At 43.3% G+C, this 24240-nt stretch overlaps 1 protein-coding gene across 1 annotated transcript in view; it reads right to left on the bottom strand.

Moving 5' to 3' along the window:
• Positions 1 to 5645: 5645 nt before the first annotated feature.
• The window catches only part of ARHGEF12 (Rho guanine nucleotide exchange factor 12), an 89446-nt gene continuing 70851 nt past the window's right edge, over positions 5646 to 24240 (bottom strand). The window contains exons 31-42 of the mRNA XM_065417314.1: positions 21461 to 21561; positions 21220 to 21297; positions 18650 to 18725; positions 18082 to 18249; positions 17409 to 17496; positions 15339 to 15428; positions 15119 to 15198; positions 14515 to 14724; positions 12005 to 12487; positions 7733 to 8043; positions 6829 to 6901; positions 5646 to 6019 (exon numbers count right to left, since the gene is read on the bottom strand). Of these exons, the coding sequence (XP_065273386.1) occupies positions 6009 to 6019; positions 6829 to 6901; positions 7733 to 8043; positions 12005 to 12487; positions 14515 to 14724; positions 15119 to 15198; positions 15339 to 15428; positions 17409 to 17496; positions 18082 to 18249; positions 18650 to 18725; positions 21220 to 21297; positions 21461 to 21561 (1769 nt within the window). The 3' untranslated portion in view covers positions 5646 to 6008. The remainder of the gene's footprint in view (positions 6020 to 6828; positions 6902 to 7732; positions 8044 to 12004; positions 12488 to 14514; positions 14725 to 15118; positions 15199 to 15338; positions 15429 to 17408; positions 17497 to 18081; positions 18250 to 18649; positions 18726 to 21219; positions 21298 to 21460; positions 21562 to 24240) is intronic.

Here is a 24240-nt window from a genome sequence, read left to right on the forward strand (position 1 = left end):
AAGCACAAAAACATTAAATACACTTCCCGATCATGCGGTAACCAACATTGGGTGGGAGGGGTGCCACGACAGGTTTTAGGAAAAGCCTGAGCATTGCATAGACACTGCAAACAGTATTCAAAAAAAAAATCACTAGCATCTAGTACGTATTTAGAAAATGTTTCAGGGGAATCATAGAAAAGAAAGGAAAGACCTGTTAGATTATCTCGTCCATCCCCACCTGATACAGGATTGTTCTCAATGTCATCTCCATTGCTTTATCAAGACACATTGAGAAGAATGTTATACTCACTCCATTAAAGCTTCAGGCAATTTTAAAGGCTCCGAGATGGGAATTCACTGGAACGAACAGAAATATTTCACTTAACAGCAAGTTGGTGTTTAAGTCTTATCAGGAATTGTGTGGGGTACAGACACCCAGTCATAAAAGGCATACAAATGCAGAGTGGGGTCGGAATATCCGTCACTATCAGCAGGGGGTACTTGTATGGGGTCAGGGATTATGGGGCACTAAGCATCAAGTGAGAAAGGAGTGTTAAGGGTTAGGAAATGCCGAGAACAAAAAAAATGTGTTGCTAGTAAAAAGCTGTAGGGCATTCATACCAAACTGCGATTATCTAAAAGCAAAGTCGGACACAAGCAAAAAATCCCAATCTAACCGTATGCTCTGAAAAGGGGGAGAGAATCAATTGATCTTACTGGCATTGTGTAACATTTACAAAGTGAGGAGTGTGCTACACATACCAGAGACAGGTAATTGAGAACAGAAAAGTTTGCACCTTCATGTACACTACACCCTGTTTCTGTGATATCTGAATCTCTTACAAATTCTAAAAGTTATAGGGTCTGATTCAAAGCCCATGGGAATCAATGGAAAGATTCCTATACACTTCCAAAAGGGTTGGATCAGGCCCACGTTAATAAAGGATCTTTGACCACAGACATCAGGAGAAAACATGAAGTACACTGATGGCAGATGATGAGAAAAGATCTACTGGGAGAGAGATTTTGGTATCTGGAAATATTACTCACACTATATTGTTTACAAGTTTAGGGTGAAGGTGAGATAAAGGAGTCAGGTGAACGCACTGAACACGAGAAAGTAATTCACTTTTCTATGGAATTCACACTTATTTCTATGGAACCAGCAAGGGACACTTCCCACATGGAGCAGACATGCTGGCAACTCAGTGGGAGAGAAGGACTCTGTGTCTGGAACTAGAGAGCCAGGTCAGACTTTTTAGCATGACTAGGCTTTGAAAGCATTCTCTCTTACCAGAACAGTGGCATACCCGTCTCCAGATGACAAGGATGCACACCACGTCTAGGCGTAGGTTAGTTGGAGCAGGATGTCTAAACTGTCATGGATACCAACAGGGGGCTCTGCAGGGAAGAGCTACTAATCAGTAAGAACAATAGTGTTAACTGTGAGAAAGAATCCACTCCCCAAGCAATTGCATCAATGAACTCTGATAGGTTATTTGTACCAAATAAAAGCTTCCACTCTCCATCAAGTTTTCTCTTTGGAACAGTTTGTACTGCCAAGCACCAGGCAATAAAAAAACAAAACAAAAAGCAGCCAGTGATGGACTTGGTTCCTTTAAGCTTATTTAATGATATTTGAATGCTTAAATTTTCTATTTCCCAGCTCCTGAAAACAGAAATACTTTTAAAAATGACCAATATTTAATTCCAGAAACATACAACCTTATCCGCTAAGTCATAAAAGAGCTATTTTACAAACATACATCTGGATAATTAGAACAATAGAGTCTTTTCTTAGACATTCAAACATGATCAGTAAAAATACAAGATTATTAATAAAGCTATTTTTGTATTTTTTTTAAAGAATATTTCCAGATTTGTTTTCCTTCTTCTCTTTAAAGTAAATCTCTGTTAAGAGTACATGATTGTATGGTGTACAAAGAAAATAAAAATATTCTAGTAGGAAGAGAGTTCCAAAAGACCATTCAAAATAAAAACAGTGTGTTGGCTGTAGTATCCCTTTTGCAGTACATCTGCTTGTCAGTTGGCACCTGGAAAAGAAAAGGGATTTCTTGGGGGAGCCCAGGGGGCAAAGGAAATACCAATTACCATCAGCACTGAGACTCTAATCAAGGATCACCTACACAGGTAACTGAGACACCTTTTCTAGCCAAAGGGACACAGTTTCTATAACAGTCAGTGAGTATCTACGTTTTATAGAGGATGTGTTTCTATCGCAAACACCGGAACTAGGCAGAGGCTTGTGGTGTAAAAGCTGACCAGGGCATCTAGGCTACTCAGGCCATTGGGTTTTCACACCTGATCCTCCTTTCTGATCCTGCCCCTTGGATGTTAATCTCCTCTCTCTACAGAGAAAGCAAGACAGAGAAACCTGAGCAAATGTGGCCTAAATAGTATTGCCATCTGCATCACTCCCTTTTTTGTGGGACAAGACACTCGGTCTGTTCCAAACCCACACAACCCAATTCTTTCTAGCCCTACGAACTAGATCCCATAACACCAGATGAACACACTTCTCAGAAGGGACTGCAGGGTGCATTGTAGCAATCTTTCCTCACTCTCAAGATGAGAAACGCTGGGTCATCTTTTTATTTAGAAAGACACAATCATATCAGAGAACACCGTGCCCCGCTGTCCAATCTGAACAAGGGAACATACAATCACAGGCCAGGTCATCTCGCGCTTGACTGGAAACTGGAATTTACAGAAGGGATAACCCATGGCTATCGAAGCAAATAAAAATGAGAAAAAACTGAAGAGTGCATTTGAACGTCAGCCCCCCCACCCCACTTCAAAATGAACCATGCCTGGGATCTGTGATACAGTAGATGTGCTAGGGAGTGAAATGGAATCCCAGTGATTTCAGGTCACGGGGCTGGGGAAATGAAGGATCCCTTATCCCTCACCAAGGAATAATGCCCTTAACATGAGATTGATCAATATGGAAAAACAAGTAGGACCAAGCACAACACAGCACGTCATTTCACTTCCCATAAAGCTGGGTCTCTGTAGTGTACCTTGCTTTGCTAGCTCAAGAAGATCCCCATTATCTTTTCTATGCCACTCCTACCAGCCAAATCATCCCACAGATTCATGTGTCACCCCCACTACCACAGCTGAGAATGGGACAGTCAACATTTCCCCTTATACATCTGGAGAGGTTGCAGAGACAATATCCCATCCCACTTCCCGCTGGACTAAAGGCTATGGCTAAATTAACATTTTAGGGGAACTCTCCCACCCCTGCAGCCCCAGTAGTGGTAACCTGAGTGCAAGTCTAGATGACACACTAAGGTCAATCTCTATCTTCACTAGCCCTTCCACCACCGCCACCTCTGGTGGAACTGCACTGACGCTAATAGAGTGGTGCGGGATTTCCCCCCAAATGCTAGCGCACATAAGGCAGAGGAGTCAGACAAGCCAGGACATGGAACTGCAGACCATTCCCCACTAGGCCATCATTACACACTCATCTCTCCGCTACTTATGCAGCATGCTTCTCACCACGAACGTTAGGCTTCCTGCACCGAGTAAGGAGGCTGGAGACCTCAGGAGCCACAATGGCAAAGAGCTTGGCCATGATGCTCTCCTAGACCCCATCATCTTCACTGGGCTTTGAACCTGTGTTTGGACAACGGGTCTGAACTGTGTTTATTAAACGCAGCTCAAAGTAGGGAGGGATCTACGCTCAAACACAGCTTGGACAGCTCTGGAAACGGGTTATAAAGGCTAGTGCGGCAGGGCTATAGCAACTGCTCCAATTCATGCAGCGGGAAAATCAGCTCTTCCATCCATCCCTGTAAGAGAGACGCACCATGCTGATAAAGAGAAGAGGCTAAGGGGGAAGAAACAGTAGCTATAAAATGAAAAGGGCATCCAAAACTAAGCTTGGCCATGGACCAAGAGATCTTTGTGGCAGGATTGGGTAAAAGGGAGACTCCACACAGCGTCAGGCACCATTTGTTACAACAGTTTAATTTCTGGGTTTGTTAGAGCAAGTCTAGATGTTTAAAACTAATAGAACCATATGGCTGGGGCTGGGTGCAGAGGTCCTGCTTGTCTGACACTGGAAGCTCTTAACGGATGCTGATCGTATGTTCATACAGGCGTAACCCAGGAGCCCCTAGCTTGGCACCAGTGAGATGCCACTGCCAGTCTAGAAGGTAACATTTGGGCTTGTGTTGGGAACGTGGGGATCCTGCTGGGGAAGTGTTCCATGCACTTGGCTTCGACAAGAGAATCCTCCCTGCTCTCCAATGGTCCCAACTTGTAAAGTGGATCCAAAATCATCTCTGTTCAACCTATAACAACTGGGATAAGCTCTTTTTTTAAGGAAAAGGACAAGAACCGGCTTTTGCGTCACAGGAGTGGAAAAGCAATTTTGATCCTCTCATTAGTGACAGGGAAAATGGAGCCGGGAGAACGACCTTTCCACTGACTAAAGATATTCTCTGCACATCATGGTCCATGCAGTAATGCACACTTTTTTGTAATGGTTCTAAGAGGGGAAGAGGATTTACTGGTTTGGCACGTTATTCAGTTCCGTGGTAAAAGAGTCTAAAAAATCTTGGGTACCTGGTGCAGAAAGAATGTGTCACACACACTTTAAATTAGCAGTTTGTGATTCCAGAAATTTGAGAGACTAAGAATGTCCTGAACCAACTGTCCCATAGCCGGTAGTGCCCATCCTAGTACCAATTTCAGAGCAGGCACTATCAATAACCCGTCTGGAGTGTCCAGAGCTAGTTCTGTTATGAGCTTGCATTTTGCAGGGTCAGTCTGGAATGAAGTCCAACAGAAAACTGTTGGAACTGGCCTATGGGAAGTGCTAGAGAACTGGGTCTGGTTCCAGCAGTTCTGCCTTCTCTGCAATGCACCTATCTGAGAGCACTTTGGTACAATCAGTGCAAAAAACCCCCAAAACAACCCCCCTCCCCCCCAATAAAAATAAACACCCCTCACCCCCCATGAAACTCAGCAAGACATACCTCCAGGTACTAACATTTACTGGCCCTATAATCAGCAGTACCTGTGGCTAACTCAAATGGCAGCCAACGTTCATTCAGTAGTGATTTAGTGAGACCCCCCCACCTGCCCCACATTTCTGGGTTTGCATTTTTTCCTGCTTGATCCGGTGAACGGTTACACAAGTGCTGGAGCTCCAAACATTGTTGATCGCTTTAAATAGGAGACAATTATCAAGGCCAACAAAGTCAAGAAAAAAAAAATTAAACCCAGCTTTCTCCTCTCCCTGTCAGAGACCAAGTCAATGAAGGGGACCGTCAAGGGGAAAAATGGTTTGCTAATTTCAAGTGCCTGGCTATTTAGTGCATGGAGAATTCTCATTGCACATGAGCTACACAGAACAGGCAATCGCTCCAAATGGAGCCAGTTCACAGGCTGTTGAATGTAGCCCGTTCCCACCAAAGGTCATAAGAACACCTTTGCAAATAACTCTGTGTGTGGCAGTTGGGTTGCCAGCAGGGAGCATGGAGTCCAATCCAGTGAAATCAAGACACAAAATACACCCCTCCCTTCTCAGATCTGAACTTTGCTTCTGGAGCAGCGGGATCTAGAGTGCACTAGATTCCAAGGGCTAGAACTGTCACTACCCAATTAAAACAAAAGCAAATAAAAAAAAATTAAAATGTGCTTTTGATACATGGAATGAAGTCAAATAAATACATTGATTTTTTAAATGTCTAAATACATTTTTATATCCTACACCCAAAGCTCTGTACATTTGGTTTGGTTTTTTGTTGTTGTTCTGAATCAAACACAAAATTTCCGGTAGCAAGAGGAGGAGGAGAGAATGGAAGAGATTCCCTCACTGACAAACTAGTGCAGATGCCCCACAGGGAAAGCACCCCATCCCCACTCTGCTAGAGCATGGTTAGCACTTGGATGGTCCACAGACAGAACGCTCTCATCTCAGAGTCCGCATGGAAGCTAGTAGGCGCTGATGCTCTCATCCAATTTTCAGCCACTTCCAGAAAATGTGACTAACTTTTGTCTGAAAAGGAAAGAGATGGTAGGGGAAAAACAGGCCACAAGAGAAGTGAGCATCATGAACCCTACAAAACACACAGCCAATTCAGACAGCACTGTTTGTGGGGATAACTGTGTGCCACAGTTGACTTGGAGAACACACCTACAGGCATCACAGGAATCTGCTCAAACCAAATTTAAAAGGAGTTGTGATGGCTGCTTTACACCGTGTCAATGGTATACATGGTGCTTTACACACAAAAGTAAGAGGGGCCTAACCCAGAAGATCTTACAATCTAACTCATAAGAACGGCCACACTGGGTCAGACCAAAGGTCCATCTAGCCCAGTATCCTGTCTTCTGACAGTGGCCAATGTCAGGTGCCCCAGAGAGAATGAACAGAACAGGAAATCATCAAGTGATCCATCCCATTGCCCATTCACAGCTTCTGGCAAACAGAGGCTAGGGACACCATCCTGGCCAACAGCCATAACTCATCTGACTTCAGTCCCTAAACTGATCCGAACCCCTTTGAAAGACAAGCTGAACACCTTATTCATGGGCTTGCAGTGGGGAAAAGGAAAGTGGAGGAGAGATGCCTCCAACTTCACACATCCTCAGAGAAGGCAATACATGATCAGCAGACTTACGATGTTGTGGAACCAGCAGCTTTCAAAAGGCTGAAGCCATAATGACATCTCTCAAGGCTTTTGTTTGAAAGATTAATAACTGGCTTTGTTCATTGTCCTTGGTGCCAGAGTTCAATGATATTTTAACATACGTTACCATTTAGAAAGAAGCACCGGGAGAAGGGACGATGTGTTGTTCACATACCTGAATGCTCATCTGTGGGGGCTGAGCCAGCCAGCCTTTGGCGAAGCAGAGTGGTGTAATTTTCCTCAACTTCCTGAAAGACAAAACCCATGTGGCCCTTTATTTCTGTTCCTAATGAACCTCCAGAGAGCTCTTCTCTTAGAATAGGAAACGTTTTAGTGGAGCTGACTGGATTGTAATTACACGTTACTAAACACATTCCATCGTCAGCTCTCAAACCATCACTAGCACCGGTGAGAAGTTCCTCCATCAGGGAAAGTCTGTACAATTGTTTATTTCTTTTGGATCTTGGTTACATTAGAACTAAGCAAGAAAGTCCCCTGTTGCCACAACGAGCTGGCAGGTCTCTCAGCAAACAGTACTCCAGGCCCCATTTCTTTGGAATAACCCTCAAGATGGGACAGAGAATCCCCAGAATGCAAGGAAAGTGACTTGGAAATTAGTGGGTTTGAAATACTTACTATTGGCCCAATGGGGATTTTGACTCTGTTTTTACATTAGTGTCAATAAGTGATAATTGGGTAAGTATTTCCAGGTCAGTTATTCATATTCCCCAGGCGGTGGGTCCACCTCTCCACTCCCAATTTTTGCAGCCTTATTCTAACACCCACTAAATTAAATTTCCACTTCTCATAACTTTGGAGAATGTCTGCATCTCCAAATTGTCTGCAGCTACATACATTTAACATCTGCCCATATTTATATAGAGTTCCTGGTTTCTCCTGTCCCTTCCCTGGAGATCGTCCAAGGATACATACACATACACACACACAGGTCTTATCACACAAGCACTTGTATTCACAACCCTGTACTTTTCCTGGTTTGCTTTCTTCCCCCAAGCTTGCTCCTTTTAAAAACAGTGAAGGTGAAATCTGAATAATTCAAATAAAAAAATGTGTTGTACCTTTAAGTGTTCAAGGTCAGCCTCTATCTTCTGAATGTACTGCATCATTTGGATACGTGACTCTACGGAGAGGTGGGGGCTCAGTGCATCGGAGCACAATTCGTCCACTGGCCCCCAGCGCGAGGCCATAAATTCCTCAGCAAACGGGGAGCTCCCTTCATCTGACTGGGCATCTCGTGGGGAAATCGGCTGCTGGTGTGCTGAGTCCAAAGAGGAGAGGCCGGCAGTGCACTGTAGAACTAGAGAGGACACGTCCTCATCTGTAGAGCTCTCCTGCACAGTTCCATATCCATCAAGGATCAAATAATTTCCTGTTAAGAGAACAGTTTTGTACTAGCACCGCCAGGTCAATAAAATCGCAAAGAGTCACTGAACTAGAGAGACAATTTAATTGGACATTAAAAAAAAGATAACTGATGAAAGCTTCATCTCTTGTCATGTTTTAAAACCGACTAGATAAAGCATCGGAGGATACCCTGCAGAGTCCACTCTGAACTGGTTTGGACTAGACTGGTTCTGAATGGGGAACACTAGAGGTGTATATAGGGTCTGCTGTTTGAGAACCACAGGATTAGATAACCAAATAGGGTTTTTCTACCTCTTGTTCTGCGTTTCTCTCATGAGAAGGTATCTTAAAAATATTCATGTGCATGCTACTAATTACTACAATGGAATCCATGCTAGCCATCAATAATACTGCTGGGCGTCTAAATGGAATTCACTATTCAGTTTCAGAGATTTTTTTGCTAGGTTACACTCAAATTTAGATTTCTAATAAAAGGTTCTATAAAATATGCAGTATTATTAATAGAAATAATGGGCCACCAATTTTCAAAAAAGGCTCCAGAGTTGACTGTGGCAATTACAAGCCAGTAAGCCTGACTTCAGCATCAGGCAAATTGGTTGAAACTATAGTAAAGAACGGAATAATCAGACACAGATGAACACAATTTGCTGGGGAAGAGTCAACACACCTTTTGTAAAGGGAAATCATGCTGCACCAATCTGAGTTTTTAAGGGGGTCAACAAACATTGATCCACTGGATATAGTGTGCTTGGACTTTCAGAAAGCCTTTGATAAGATCCCTCACCAAGGCTCTTAAGCAAAGTAAGGAGCCATGGGATTAGAGGGAAGGTTCTCTCATGGACAAGTAACTGGTCAAAAGATAGGAAACAAAGCAGTTTTCACAATAGTGAGAGGTAAATAGCAGAGTCCACCAAGGATCTATACTGGGACCTGTGCTTTTCAACATATTCATCAACGATTCAGAAAAAGGGGTAAACAGTGAGGTGGCAAAGTTTGCAGATGATACAAAATTATTCAAGATACTTAAGTCCAAGGCTGCCTGTGAAGAGTTATCAAGGGATCTCAAAGAACTGGGTGACTGGCCAACAAAATGGCAGATGAAATTCAACACAGATACACACAAAGTAATGCACACTAGGAAATCCCAACTATCCATACAAAATGAGAGAGTCTAAATTAGCTGTTACCACTCAAGAGATCATGGAGCCATTGTGGATACTTCTCTGAAAACATCTGCTCAATATGCATTAGCAGTCAAAAAAGCTAACAGTGTTAGGAACCATTAGGAAAGAGATAGATAACAAGACAGTAAATATCATAATGCCACTACATAAAAACCCATGGTACGCCCACACTTGAATACTGCATGCAATTCTGGTTGCCCCATCTCAAAGAAGATCTATTAGATTTGGAAAAGATACAGAGAAGGGCTACAAAAAATACTGGGGTATGGAACAGCTTCCATAGGAGAAGAGGTTTAAAAGCCTGGGATAGTTCAGCTTGGAAAAGACAACTGACGGGGGTATGATAGAGGTCTATAAAATCATGAATGGTGGGGAGAAAGTGAGTAAGGACATGTTATTTACCCCTTCACATAACACAAACCAAGGGCCAGTCACCCAATGAAATTCAGAAGCAGCAGTTTAAAAACACAAAAAACAAAAAGAAGTCCTTCACACAACACAGTCAACTTGTGGAACTCGTTGCCAGGGGATGTTGTTAAAAAGGTCAAAAATATAACTTGGTTCAAAAAAGAATCAGAAGTTCATGGAGGATAGGTCCATCAATGGCTATTAGCCAAGATGGTCAGGGATACAGGGATGCATGCTCCAGGTGTTCCTAAACATCTGGCTGCTAAAAGCTGGGACTGGACAACAGGAGATGGATCACTGGATAAAATTGCCCTGTTCTGTTCACTTCCTCTGAAGCATCTGGCTCTGGCTGCTGCTGGAAGCCAGGCTACTGGGCTAGATGGACCATTGGTTTGATCCAGTATGGCCAATGTTCTTAATTATTTTCACGATTTGCATGTGCCACTGGAATTTTGTCCTTAATTTCTCTGCAGTGTTGCAGCTATGCTAGTGCATGAAAACCAGAAGTATAAATTGATCAGAATGGGTAGATCTAGTTTCAAAGTCCCTGCTGAGTTAAGCAAAAAGTGAACAGTACAAGAAGTGAAAAATAAATTCGATTTTTGAAGATGTTGGTTCACTTAATAATTTAAAGTGCTTTCACAACACAGAAAAGAAGGGACTAGGATTTTCAATGTATGACTGGATGGCACCATTCAGCCAGTCAGAAACAAGCTCATCATACAAAATCCAATTGTTAAATGAAGTATATTTATGGATAAGGTATTCCAAGTCTGACAGCTACTCGCACTGCAACAGGCACATGACAAATTAACTGCACCTTCATTCATAAAGTGCAGCACCACTATTTCAGATGCCCAGCAGGATCCCAGGGCCATCCATCACAGAACCTGCAAAGCTCCAGGAAAGCATGTGCAGCTGCCATCTTGGACTACCATTCTAGTGAGACCCAAACGCACACAACCTCTCCTCAGGGCTAAAAAAGATCTGTTTCAAGGTGCCGCTCAGGAAACCATTACTTTATATATTGATATATAAACAAGAAAAGCTTTTAAGAGCTTCAGACCTGGCGACAGGGAGTTTGTGGAGACTATTACCAAGCAAAGCCAAACTGGAGAAAGTTCCTTTTTGAAGCTCGAGCAAGAAAAACCAAAACAGTGGCCGTAGAGTGACACGTCTCACACGACTGTAAAATCGCCCCTGCACAGTTATCCCCAGGGGTCACACATTTAAAGTGACAACCCTGTATATGTTGCATTGTTGAGACTCATTGTAGAGCACCAAACCATCATTCCTATGTTCTTTGGAAACAAAATGTTTTGTGTCTGTATTTTTTCGTATCAAGAGGAGACAGATAATGAGACATTCTAGTCCACTGATGATTTCTGTAGGTGATCCAGAAGGATCTCTGTATACATGTAATCATGCCTCATAGGTTATTTCTATACTACCAGGGGTGTCATCTGCAGCTTGGGTAGACGTTCCTGTGATAGCTTTAAGCTACCTCACTATAAACAGCGGTGAAGACACAGCGGCATGGGCTTCAGGCGAGAGCTGTACAAGGCAGCCTGACCCCCTGGGTACATACACACTTTGCTAGCCTACGCTGACACCCGCACCTTTGTGTCCTCACTGCTATTTGTAGAGTTTTAGCTAGATTTCAAATTACATCCCCAGTTGCCATGTAGAATGTAGCAGAGTCAGTACTTTGGGCGTACGGTGGAAAAACATTTCAGGAGGGATATATTCAAGAAGGTTATTTTATAAGTTTGGGTATGCAGTCAAGTCCTCGTGGCGTTCTGGAGAGAGACAGAGGGTTGATAATGGGAAACAAGGATATATTGACAGACTTGGGAGAGGAGTTATGCACCACCACTTGATGGGAGTCTAAAGTGGGAGACTGGGAGGATACAGCTTTGGAGAGGTCCTTGGTACATGGATGCTGTATGCAGACTGTAATGGAACGCTCTCCCTTTTGATACACCTGGGCTAGAGCCAGGAATTCTTAATTTCTTCAGCTGTAGCCTATGCTAAGCTATTAATTTAGCAGTACCTCAGTTTCTCTTTTAATCAGCCACCCTTCAGGGTGTTGAGGTAATAATTTAGTTCATGTCTGTACATCACTTTTAAAGTGTAGAGGACTAAGTATTTTGATACGTCCAAAGCCAAAAGGACTTCTAAAGACCAGAAGCGCTATGTTTAAAGTGTCTTGTACTGAGTCAGCAACAGAGATTCCACCAGGAAAGCATAATTGTGCTTCTTTTTAATCACATATTTCCTATTCATTTCTGGTCTCTGAACACAATCAAGTCTCTGGCATTTGAGCTGAACTGGCCATAACTCAATGTACTGTGTAAAGTGGGATAAGCTCACCTGAGATCCGTAAGTGCACCTCCTCATCCTCCTTCCTCTCCATTACTTCACCTTCCAATGGATTCTCATCACTGTGGGCGTCACGAGCATCGAAGAAGTGCTCTCCACTGTCATCAGCACCCACCCCTTCCAGCTCCGGGGTAGGGGTCTCCAGGTTCATGTTCACATGGTCCATTACTAAATTGTTACTAAACCTGGTGTCTCTAGACCCCAGCTGCACAGCATCCTGTGGAGCTGGAAACTCGGTTGAAGTCCGGAGGCCATAACAAGCTGCAGATTCACTAGTTCCTGTTCCGGGAGGCATCTGGTCTGTTCCAGGCTGCTGCATCTTGTCGTCAGAATGCTGTAGTCCATGCTGGATACCACTCTCTGCCTGGGCCCCCCGGGAAACGGTCCTATACCTGGGAAAACATCGCCAGTCTTCAAGGGTCCCCTTCTCAGACATGCCCAGCTGCTGCACCAACAACTGCTTCAGCAAGCCCACTGAAAGGAAAGAAAACAAGGAACATTCACTGAACTGTATAAGCCATCTCCGTTGTACACTCAATGAGATGGATGTTATGATGCCTCTTTCTGAAAGAGTTTACTCTATGACCAGCTCTCTCACTGTTACTGTTGCAAAGGCGGGGAGAGAGATACAAAGAAATGGTTGGAGCTCTGTTATACTACTTTGCGCCTTACATCACAGGATCTCAAATCATTTCACAAAGGTGAATAAGTACCATAGTATTATCCCCAATTTACTGATGGGGAAACTAAGGCACAGACTGGTTAGTAGCTTAGCTAAATCATCCATCAAGTCAGTGGCAGTCATGAGGAGAACCCAAATCGCCTGATTTCCAGTCCCAACTGCTACATAATGCCGGTAATGCTGAGCGCGCCACCCCCACTCCCAATCTGAGGTTAAAGGTGTATTGGGAATGTTCAAGTTATCAGAACATTAACATCACAGGCTGAAGCAAAGATCCTACTGCAGATTCAAGGGAAATTACCTTTCCATGGCATAACCTTCTAGTCTAAATGCTAGGATGCAAACTCTCCCTACAAGTTCATACAAACATTCAGAATCTCTAAATTATATGGGAGATTCTTATTTGGTCTTTGTCCTATGATGCTTTAGTTCTCACTCAAACTACTTAAACACCACTACTTAAGAACTAGCAGGTATAATGCAGTCCAAGTGCTTCATGTAGCTATAAGTGGACACTCGCATAACACCCACAGCGTGAGAAATGCTATCAGTTCCTAAAAGAAAGCAGCCACACAGTTGAATGGAAGGCACTTGCAGAAACATGAAGTGACCCATTACTATTGCTAGAGGGCGTCTCATTAAATCTTAGCAGTCAGGACAGACATTAGATCACTGATGTTATCTAATGCGCCATCCACCCCCCCCTAGAATGAGCTTCCATTAACAACAATCTAAGAGTCCAAGCACTAGAAATACTTGAAAGCACCCAGCCCTAGAACAATGCTTTGAATTCTGTAAAAATTTGATATAATATGGATCAAAAGACCCAGGATAAACCTGTTAGACTGAAGAGACCTGTGTAGAGGCAAAACTCAGTCAAATCACCTATATGCCTTGAGCTAAGAGGGCCAATAAAGAAGTGATATAGACCACTCCCAGTAGCACAGTTCAGTTTTATTTAGAGGCACCACATCCATCTCAGAGTTACCAAGGAAGCATGTTTATGTGTCACCTGAACATCAGTAAGGTAGCTGGGAGATCATACTTAGGAACATACAAATGACCATACTGGATCAGATCAGTTGTCCGTATTAGTCCTGGCTCTGATACAGGCCAATATCAGACTTCTCAGAGGAAGGTGCAAGATATCTCAAAGTGAGAAAATATGGAATAACCTGCTCAAAGGGGAAGTTCTTCCTAAATCCCTCAGCTAGAGGTTGGTTTACAGCCTAAGGCATAAGGTTCTAGATCACTTCCACACTCTTCTTTTCCCCCGAACCTTACTAATTTTAACTCTGTGTTCTTGTTATCCAAATATACAATCCCTTTCTGAATACTGCTGAAAAATGGTGGCGTAGATAATATCTTGTGGCAATGAGTCCCACTGGTTAACTGTATGTTTATAAATAAATAAATAAAATAAATAAATAAAACCCTTTGTGCCTGAAACAATAATACTTTGCATATCATGCATAAAGCACCCAAGTGTTACTCCATCTCCCCAAAGCACTTCATGGACAAGAATGAAGAACTCCTCATAAATCAGTATTATTATTCCAGTCTGATAGATGGGCACACAAAGGCAGAGGAGGACTTGCTCACAGAAAGAGCCAGCATCTGCAATATAACTGAAGCTCAGGAATTCTTGATTTCTAGCCCATTCTGCCTTGCAGCCCAGATGGGAACATAAGAGCTTCTACTACAAACAGACAGAAAATACTATTTTAGCCCATGGGATCAAATTGTCCACCTGAAAATTCCCAGATCCAAATCAAGACTCATCAGGGCCACTTCTGTCCATAGCATCATAGTTACTTACAGTTTCTTAATGCATCCAATGCCCACCGCTCTTCTGAGATCTGGAAAGGGACTGGTGGTCCGTAGCGCGCAGAAGATTCTTCTACCCGTTGATCTTTCTCAAAATGTGTTTCAGTCCCAAGAAGATCTTCTACCTCGGACTTCTCAGCCATGATTGCTGAAGGAGACTGAGTCTTCAGCATCAAGGGAGACTCAAGTCCCAAATCTTTATCTAGCCAACAGAAAAAGACAATCAAGTTAGATGTCCCACTACATATTCTGAACTACCCACAGGGTGAAAAACTAAACCACATGGCACTCTCTTTCACAAGGACAAATTTGAGGATGTGTATCTGTTGCATGGGCTATTATTTTTAAGTATCTGAACCTCTGCAGAATCTCCTTTCCCTGCAGTTTAAGGGTAGCTGGGAAAGACTAGCAGGTATACCTCAATAGACTGGGTTTCACTCTCTCACAGGGCTTCTAGTGAAGGCTTTTCTGAGCCAAGAAAAACAAAAACAAAAAACCATACACCAACTTTCACTGCAGCAGGAAGATCCCTATAATGTGAAAGACAAAGCCTATCACTCTTATACTGCGTCCAGCACGCTGACTTATGCTGTTACCTGGACTCTGCATACCGCTGGCAGGGATATCACGCTGTTCTTCTTTCAGCTTCTGCTGCTCCTCTTCCTCACACTCCTCGCTGCAGGAAGGGGAAAAAGGACCAAATTCTGTGAATCCCATGCATTTCTACCACTCTAAAAGCATCAACGCTTTGGTGATCCCGTTCAGGAATGGACAAAAGCCACTGGAAAACCAAAGCCGAAGGTGATTTTTACTTACTCGCCAGGTCCTGATTGTGGTAATGGAATCGGCCTTTTAGATGCCTCGACTTTTACTGTCCCTGCCATCCGAGCTATCAGGTCCTGCCATCTGCGAGAGGCCAAAAATGAGAGACACAAGACACTTGAAGCATAAAAGGATGCTATCTCATGTAAGGTTTTTTAACCCAGCTAATATAACTGTGGATAGTCTTAAAGGAGTAGACATTTTTTAAAAATCCTGCTACATTGTTTGCCTCAACATCTTGTGGCAGTGAGTTGAATTCCACAGGTTTCTGGTGAGGTCACCATAGTTAACAAGGCAGATGCTCCAGCCCTGAGAAATGAATGCAACAACCTCAGCAGAAACCATACAGATGCAGAAGTGGGAGATTCAATCCAACAACAACAAATGAAGCCAGAAGTAGAGCATTGTATGCAATGGCCTGAAGCGAACCTATTCTGCAGTGAATGGCGGGTGCCTGGGATTTTGTCATTTTACACAAAACATCAGAAAAGAGATTTTATTTTTTTCCATAAAGTTCTCAAGGTAACAAAATACACTAAAGTTTTGGGGAGGGATTCCTGCAGTCTGAATGTGGTTCTTTACTACAGGATTTCTATTGGAATGAAACCAGTTCTATGAATATAGCCCTAGAAGCGTGCTTCGTCTCCAGACTTTTTTTTTAAAACTGAAAAGGCATTGAACGCAGACATTCCTGAAAGGCAGCTCTAATTTCTGCACTTCAGATTGAATATTCCACTCAATGAACAAAAGCTTGGTGACACCAAAGAAGTCTTTGTTATCCTAATTGCACCTCACTTGAAGGAAGGGCCCACAAATTTCTTTGTCCACATTGAACATTTAAAATTTCTAATTAATGTTTTACCTTTAAAGGGAATTGCAGTGCTCGTTAAGAGATGCCAGACTGAATCCTGGGAATTGAAATTCTCTCTATTGCCAAAGAGCAAGTACAGCACGGACAGCAGCAGTGAAAACTACCTCTCTACACGCACCATTTATAAACTCGGTTCTGGATGATTTTCTCTAGGGGGCAGGGGTGAGTTCACCCCAGGGCTCAATCAATCCTCTGGCCTCTGTGCAGAGACAGCAGATAACAGTGGCCAGTTACTGCCAAAATTGCTGGTAGTTCACATGTTGCAACACCTGTCCACAATGAACTTGGGTGAGACCCACCAACTAATCTCACATAACGCAGGCCACTCAGCCATTGTATGGCAAGTTTTGCTTACTGGAGATATGGGGGGTCAGTTTCAAATCCCTAACATAGCGACAGAAGGCACATAATCTCATTACCAACCACTAAGAAGCCATCAAGTCTCCCAGGGCAGTATTTTCCTGAACTACAATGGTTACAAGACATAATATGGGGGTACCAGAATGTTACTGATGCAGCTAGTTTCAAACTTTCACGCATGCGAGCAGTTTGTATCACCACCTTTGTACCAAAGCTAGCAATCCTGGATTTTACCACTGACTATGCATTTTATATTGCTGATGTACATGGTACTGTGCAATATGTACAAAATAACATATAAACAAATCCACACCCTGAGGTGTTCACAGTCCAGAGGCAAAGCACTCCTATCAAACAGTTCAGACAGGGACTTGAATTCATAAATTATAGTGCTTTTGAGTTTTCTGCCACTCTGTAACATGTCCCAGAATCCTGAGAGTACCCAGGACAGATGTTAGGTTCTAGGACTCTGCATAGAGATGCAGGACTATGTCATTGATTCATCTGACAGTTAAACCACGTGGGTCTCATTAGCCCCAACTCACAAGGATTTTTAAAAAAAGAAGCACTTGTAAGGCAAGAGAAGGGCTAGGAGTGAGAGATGAGACATAACCGGGAAAATCTCTAGAAACAGCCTGAGCTGGCAAAGTGTTATCGTTCTTTTTAAGAATTAAGGAAAATTCCCAATGGGGCGACAGGTGAGAGTTTTGCACATTAGCTCTGTGTTTGAGCTGAGCTCAAGATAATTCACAAGCCCCTCTAGAGTGAAACTACTACTCAGATGTAAGATTTCTCTCTCCACCACAGCAGAGATAACTGAGCCCATCACTTACACAGTCTTTTCAGAAACAGTCTGTGCCACCAATTCATAAATCTGGGCACCGTTTTCTGACATGGAGATGACGAAGAAAGCTTTGTTATCTGGAGAGACACAAGAGGAGAGTAATTTAATCTGATGCCTCGTCCTGAACAATTGTATCTCAAGTTCACTGAAACCAGGCAGATACCCATACGTTTTTATTACCCAATAAGGTATACTGCAGGAAGATTCTGTGAAGTAAACCAGCAGGCAAACTGCATAAATACAAAGAAGTTTCATTCTTGAACACAAATGGGACTCTGGCTTCCAGGCCTGACAAAAAATAGTTATTGCTCCTCACACCTCTTTAAAGTCGGTTTATTTCCCCTCCCTCTTCCCGGGTCACCTGGCATTTCTAAAGCACTTTTCTTCTGGGGATCTCAGAGTACTTTACTTTACAAACATTAACTAGAGCTCACACCACCTCTGTAAAGATACTACCCCACTTTACAGAGGGGTAACCGATGTAGGCAGGTTAAACAGCTCATCCAAGGTAACACTGCAAATCAAAAGTGCAGCCGAGAATTAAATCCAGGAGTCGCGACTCCCAGTGTCCTGCTCCAACTCCTAGACAAAACTTCCTTCCTCAAATGGCCTTGCCTTTGCATTCAGCTTACTCCTAAGTTTTGCCCATTGGTTGCACTGACCTGTCGCCACCTGGCGAACCAGCACAGTGTTCAGCTTGATAACAGGACTGAATGTGTGTTTGCTGTCAGAAGTGGATGCCAGGATCTTACTGTGACACCTCAGCACCAGTTTATCATCTTGCTTTTGCAACAGCACTAGAATATCCTCCAAGAGTAGCGTGTAGAGATCTGTAAAGGGCAAAAACAAGCCTGGAATGGGTTAACGAGTCACTCCCTCACATCACACCTCATGGCACATAGGGGAAAAAAAAAGGCTGTATTTTCTATTATATATGCAGAGGCTTTGCCAGCCTAAGCAAAGCTTGCAAATCTCTCTCACCAGAACCACAGCAGAGGGCTACAGATGGGACTGGCTCATCTCCCAACAGACTGCGGGGCCCCAGCATGGTCCTAATGATACTCAGACACATTTCAGATTTGATAAGGATAACTGAATCCGCTTGAGGAGCAGACATGAAGTCAGACAGGCAGCGGTACAACTCATAATTGGGAATCACAGCTATGCCACATCTTTCCCCCCCCTTGGTCACAAACCCAAGTTTAAGTTGGCTGGTGGGATAAGGCTCACCAATAGTCTTGTCCCGATTAACTTTCCAGGTCAGAGGTCCTTCGTGAATCATCTTCTTCTTGGTTAAATCCAAATTCTGTCAATATGGGGGGAGAAGAAAAAAAAGTAGCTTTCATATGGGGTTCACTGCATGGGAACTTTGGAGGTCAAGGTAAAAGGCACTCCTGTCAGAAGACCAGTAGCTGAATTCAAAGACAGGTAAAATGAGATTTAGAATCTGTGGTATTTGTGTGAACCTAGAACCTGTGGGTTGTTTCACTCTTCAGCACTCACTGACCTCGTGCCATACGAAAGAAACTTCTGTTTTCCCTGTTGTGAAAGGATAGGATTCTCCCACCCTGTATCAAGCACAGGGGGATGTCAGGACTGTAAAGGGTGAGGGAATGGAAGCTTTATGTGTAGGCACTGGAACCAGGGAGCCAGAAGGCCATGCCTCCTCCTACTTTTTAACATGGGCGTAGTTTGAAGGGTCAGCATGCCCCCCTGAAACTGCAAGCCTCAAGCAGGCATGGAGCAGCGCCAGCTGGGGCTGCGCTTCACAGCGGGGGAGCTTATCACTGTTATCAGCTCTCCAGCCTCAAAATGCAGCCCCAGCCAGCGCTGCTCCACGCCTGCCTGAGGCTTGCAGTTTGGGGGGTGGGGGAGCACACCGCCCCATCCCCTAAACTATGCCCACGTTAAAGAGTGAGGTGCATGGCCTCCAGTGCCAGTGCCCCCCTCCCGTCCTGTACCCTTGGTGAATGTGATAACATGGGATCTCCTGCTTGTGGCAAGAGGGCGCTGGGAAGGTGAATGGTGTTCCCAGGGATAAGTGGGGCAGTGAAAGCTTCTGGGTAGTCTAGGTAAAGGACAATAGGGGAGAGGCTGTGGTCACTAGCAAATGCCAGGGTATTTGATGACTGGAGTTAGCCTCTAAGTAGTGGGTGGATGTATAGGATTTTTAGTAGAGGGGACAGTTTCTAAGTCTATATGGAAAGTTGGGTTGGATCCTGTGGCCTATGGTTTTGAAAATTAGATACAGCATGAAAGTAAAAACGTGAGACTTTCTGACACGCAAGTATCTTCAAGCTATAATGTTCTAATGAGGTTTTGTCTGGACGAGAGATTTGTGTGTACAGCCTTACACAACCTTAGACATTTTCGGGGGAGGATTTTCTTTTAAATGAAGTTCTGAGGCATCATCATAACAATGATTGTTTCCAGCAGTATTTTGGCAACAATTCATACAAATGTTTGGAATTTATATTTTACTTCGTTAATGGTACATTAAGAGTGCCTGCAGCACACTCTGAAGAATGAATTGTTTTGATGATCTGCTGGACTTTATAACTTCACTGAGTTATTCACTCATGTCAGGTCTCCTGACAGATCTGCAGGCAAGCTAGTAGAGGTAGTAATTGTCATTAGCCATTCCTTCCAAGTTTCAGAGTTTATATCAAGATGGCAGATTTTATATTTCCATGATTCCTTTATTTCTTAAAGAGTTTGCAAGCCTTTTTTAGTAGGCTGGCAGACCATACAAAAGAACTTTAGAGTGAACTCCATGAGCCTTGAAACAAAAATACCTCTTTGGATATTGTAACATGTTATAACTTCCACATGGTCACTAACACTGCAAGAAACAGTATATATTACTATGAAAAGATGAACGTTGAGTGTATATCCTGACAATTTTTTGTACATTTATACCAAAAGGTGCAGCCCTGTCATAGAATCATAGAATATCAGGGTTGGAAGGGACCTCAGGAGGTCATCTAGTCCAACCCCCTGCTCAAAGCAGGACCAATCCCCAGACAGGTTTTTGCCCCAAATGGCCCTCTCAAGGATTGAACTCAGAACCCTGGGTTTAGCAGGCCAATGCTCAAATCACTAAGCTATCCCTCCCTCCCTAAATATCTGTGCCCCTTCCCCCTAAACAAAACTATATCAGTTACAAGCTCCACTCTGAGACCTGCTGGAATTTAAACAGGACATGAAGCATAGCACTCTAGCACTGGATTTAGAAGCTCGGCTACCTATACCATTGGATCTTCAATGTGAATCAGGCATAGCTACAAGTTCCATTTGTGAAGCCAACAGAATTTCTAAGCTTTGGTTCTCCCAAAGGACTTCCTTCTTGTTCTGTCAGCAGTAGTCTGAAGTAGGAGATAATGTAGAGCTACCCCACCACGAGGTGTACATACTCTATTGGTTGTTTCAGAAGGGGATATAAATGCTGTGAACCAGTTCTCTCTCATGTGACATACAAGTGAAAAACCTAGTATTCCATAGCAGTTTTGTTCCATGACATTTACAAGTTCCACAGACACTCTCCGTTTTGCAAGATCAAGTTATTAAATTCATGGAGACCTTCCAAGAGCAACCGGAGGTTCAGGTTTTCATATCTAATAAATGTTCCACTTAACCTTTATATAAAATAAATTCACCTCTCACCAGAGACTCTTCATGAGAAGTTTCAAGTGGACTGAGTTTTTTTGACTTTACAATAAAGTTATAGCAGGAAGCGTCACCAGCTTAACTACAGGGGGTCACGATCATGGCTCAATAATCACTTCCGCTCCGTCACTCACCCTGATCTCATCCAGCATAGGGTACTCGGACTGCTTCAAGTAGGACAGGTCAAGGCGACGCTGATAATCTTCCAAACGCTGGAAGACATGTGATGAAGTCATGGTTATACTGGTTTGGGACAACTTGGAAGAGTCCAAGTACATGCAGGTGACTCCAACCACAGTGCTAGCGATTCTGGATTGTTTCTCTTCATCTCCCCATCATCCACCCTTGTCCAGCCTTCTGATTCCCTCCTCCTACCTGCTTATTCTCGGATTCTTTGACCGCCTGGTTCACATAGTTAAGGATCTGACGGCAGTGATCCGCTGCTTTCTTCACTTTCTCCTTCTCCTCAGGCCGTTCTACAACAGGGCAAAGAAATAAAGACGAGGTGAGCTCCAGGGGAGGGGTAAAAGGAGAATTAATTAAGAACATAACATAAGAATGGCCATCCTGGGTCAGACCAATGGACCATTTAGTCCAGTATCTAATGCAACACATCGGCCCCCAAAGATCAAAGAGGGGAGCTGGACTTTGTAAAACATTCAATTAGCTTCATCGCTTCACAGATTAATGATGGAAATAGCTTCACGTCAGAGAGATCTAGGTTTGGATCACACTGGACACAGGTCCATACCGATCAAACGGTAGAGGCGGCATTCTATAACCTTCCCCGCCCAAAACAGGGACAAAGACTTTCCAGAAAGTTTCTCCACTTCATCAATTCCTGCCCAAAGGGAATTCTGAGCTGTGAGAGAAGTTTGCTAGAATTCCATTCTAGTTCCCAGAGAGGTTGGTCAGGGCAGACTGAGGGTTGAGGGAAGAAACAGGAAAGATGCATTTTTTTCCCCCCATGTGCTGTCTAATGTTTAAAGAGACGGAGGAGCTGGCTCAGTGGTGAATGCATAACATCTGATAAAACTACTCATACTTTGAAACCAATGTGAAAAAGCAATAAATTGTTAACGGCAAGTAAACATGACTAAATAATTAGAGAGAGTAAAAGAAAAACTGCAGCTTCTAAGCTGCAGCCTTTTCTATAAAGGACAAACATAGGGAGGGGGAAAAAAATTCTGTGCAAACATGAAAGTAATACTATGGCTCAGGTCTCACTGCAGCCAGCATCGGTTATTAAACCTTTGTTAAGAAGGGTGCACGTGGGATTACCACCAAGCTTTTGTGCAGTTTTCAGGCCGAGCTGGGTGAAAAAATGGATTTTTCTGTTTGCTGACAATCAAAAAAAATTGTTCTGGGTCAAATCCAAAATGGAATTTTTTGGAAATTCTCTCTGAATCAGAGAAATGCAGGACTGGAAGGGACACTCACGGCATCCTCTAGTCCATCCCCCCATGCTGAGACAGGACCAAAGTAAACCTAGACCATCCCAACAGGTGTTTGTTTAACCTGTTCTTAAAAACCTCCAATGACGGGGATTCCACAACCTCCCTTGGAAGCCTGCTCCAGCCCTTAACTACCTTTACAGTTAAAGTTTTTCCTAATATCTAACTTGAATCTCCCTTGCTGTACACTCAGCTTACTTCTTGTCCTACCTTCAGTGGACACGGAGAACAACTGATCAGTGTCTTCTTTATAGAAGTCCTCAACATATTTGGTGACTACTATGAGGTCCCCCCGTCAGTCTTATTTTCTCAAGACTAAACATGCCCAGTTTTTAACCTTTCCTCATAAGTCAGGTTTTCTAAACCTTTTATCATTTTTGTTGCTCTTCCATGGACTTTTTCCAATTTGTCCATATCTTCCCTAAAGTGTGGTGCCCAGAACTGGACAGTACTCCAGCGGAGATCTCACCAGTACTGATTAGAGGAGGACAATTACCTCATGTGTCTTACATATGACACTCCTGCTAATATACTCCAGAATATTAGCCTTTTTTGTAACTGCATCACACTGGGGACTCATTCAATTGGTCATCTACTATAACCAAGATCCTTTTCAGCAGTACTACCACCTAGCCAGTTATTCCCCATTTTGTAGTGCTGCATTTGATTTTTCTTTCTTAGGTGAAGTAATTTCCATTTGTCTTTATTGAATTTCTCCTTGCAGATTTCAGATCTCTAATTTGTCAAGGTCTTTTTGAATTCTAATCCTGTTCTTCAAAGTGCTAGGAACCCCTCCCAGTTTGATGGCATCTGCAAATTTTATAGGCATACTCTCCACACCACTCATTAATGAAAATATTGACTAGTACTGGACCCAGGATGGGACCCCAGTAGATACACCCTCCAGTTAGACAGCGAAACACTGATAACGACTCTGAATAGTCATAGAATCATAGGAGATTAGGGTTGGAAGAGACCTCAGGAGGTCATCTAGTCCAACCCCCTTCTCAAAGCAGGACCAATCCCCAACTAAATCATCCCAGCCAGGGCTTTGTCAAGCTGGGCCTTAAAAACCTCTAAGGATGGAGATTCCGCCACCTCCTAGGTAACCCATTCCAGTGCTTCACCACACTCCTAGTGAAATAGTTTTTCCTAATATCCAATCTAGACCTCCCCCACTGCAACTTGAGACCATTGCTTCTTGTTCTAGTCTTTCAACCAGCTGTGCACCCACCTTGCAGTCATTTCATCTAGACCAAATTTCCCTAGTTTGCTTATGAAAATATCATGTGGGACTGGGTCAAAAGCCTTACTAAAATCAAGATACATCATATCTACAGTTTTGCCTCTATCCACTAGGCCAGCAACCCTGTCAAAAAGGCAATTGGGTTGGTTTGGCATGACTTGTTCTTCACAAATCCATCTTTCCAGGTATTAAAGTTAGGCTAACTCCCCGGGTCCTCTTTGTTCCTCTTTTAAAAAAGAAAGCTAATATATTTGCCCTTCTCCCGTTCTCTGGAACCTTACCCATCTCCATGAATTCTTCCAGAGAATTGCTACAGTTCCAAGATTGAGACAGCTAGTTCCGTAAGTATCCTTGGATGAGTTTCATCTGCCCAGCTAACTTGCAAAAATCTAATTAATCTAAATACTCTTTAACCTGTTCTTTCCCTATTTTGGCTTACATTCCTCCCTCTTGCT

The sequence above is a fragment of the Emys orbicularis genome, chromosome 15 (assembly GCF_028017835.1).
Source record: "Emys orbicularis isolate rEmyOrb1 chromosome 15, rEmyOrb1.hap1, whole genome shotgun sequence".
Lineage (NCBI taxonomy): Eukaryota > Metazoa > Chordata > Testudines > Emydidae > Emys > Emys orbicularis.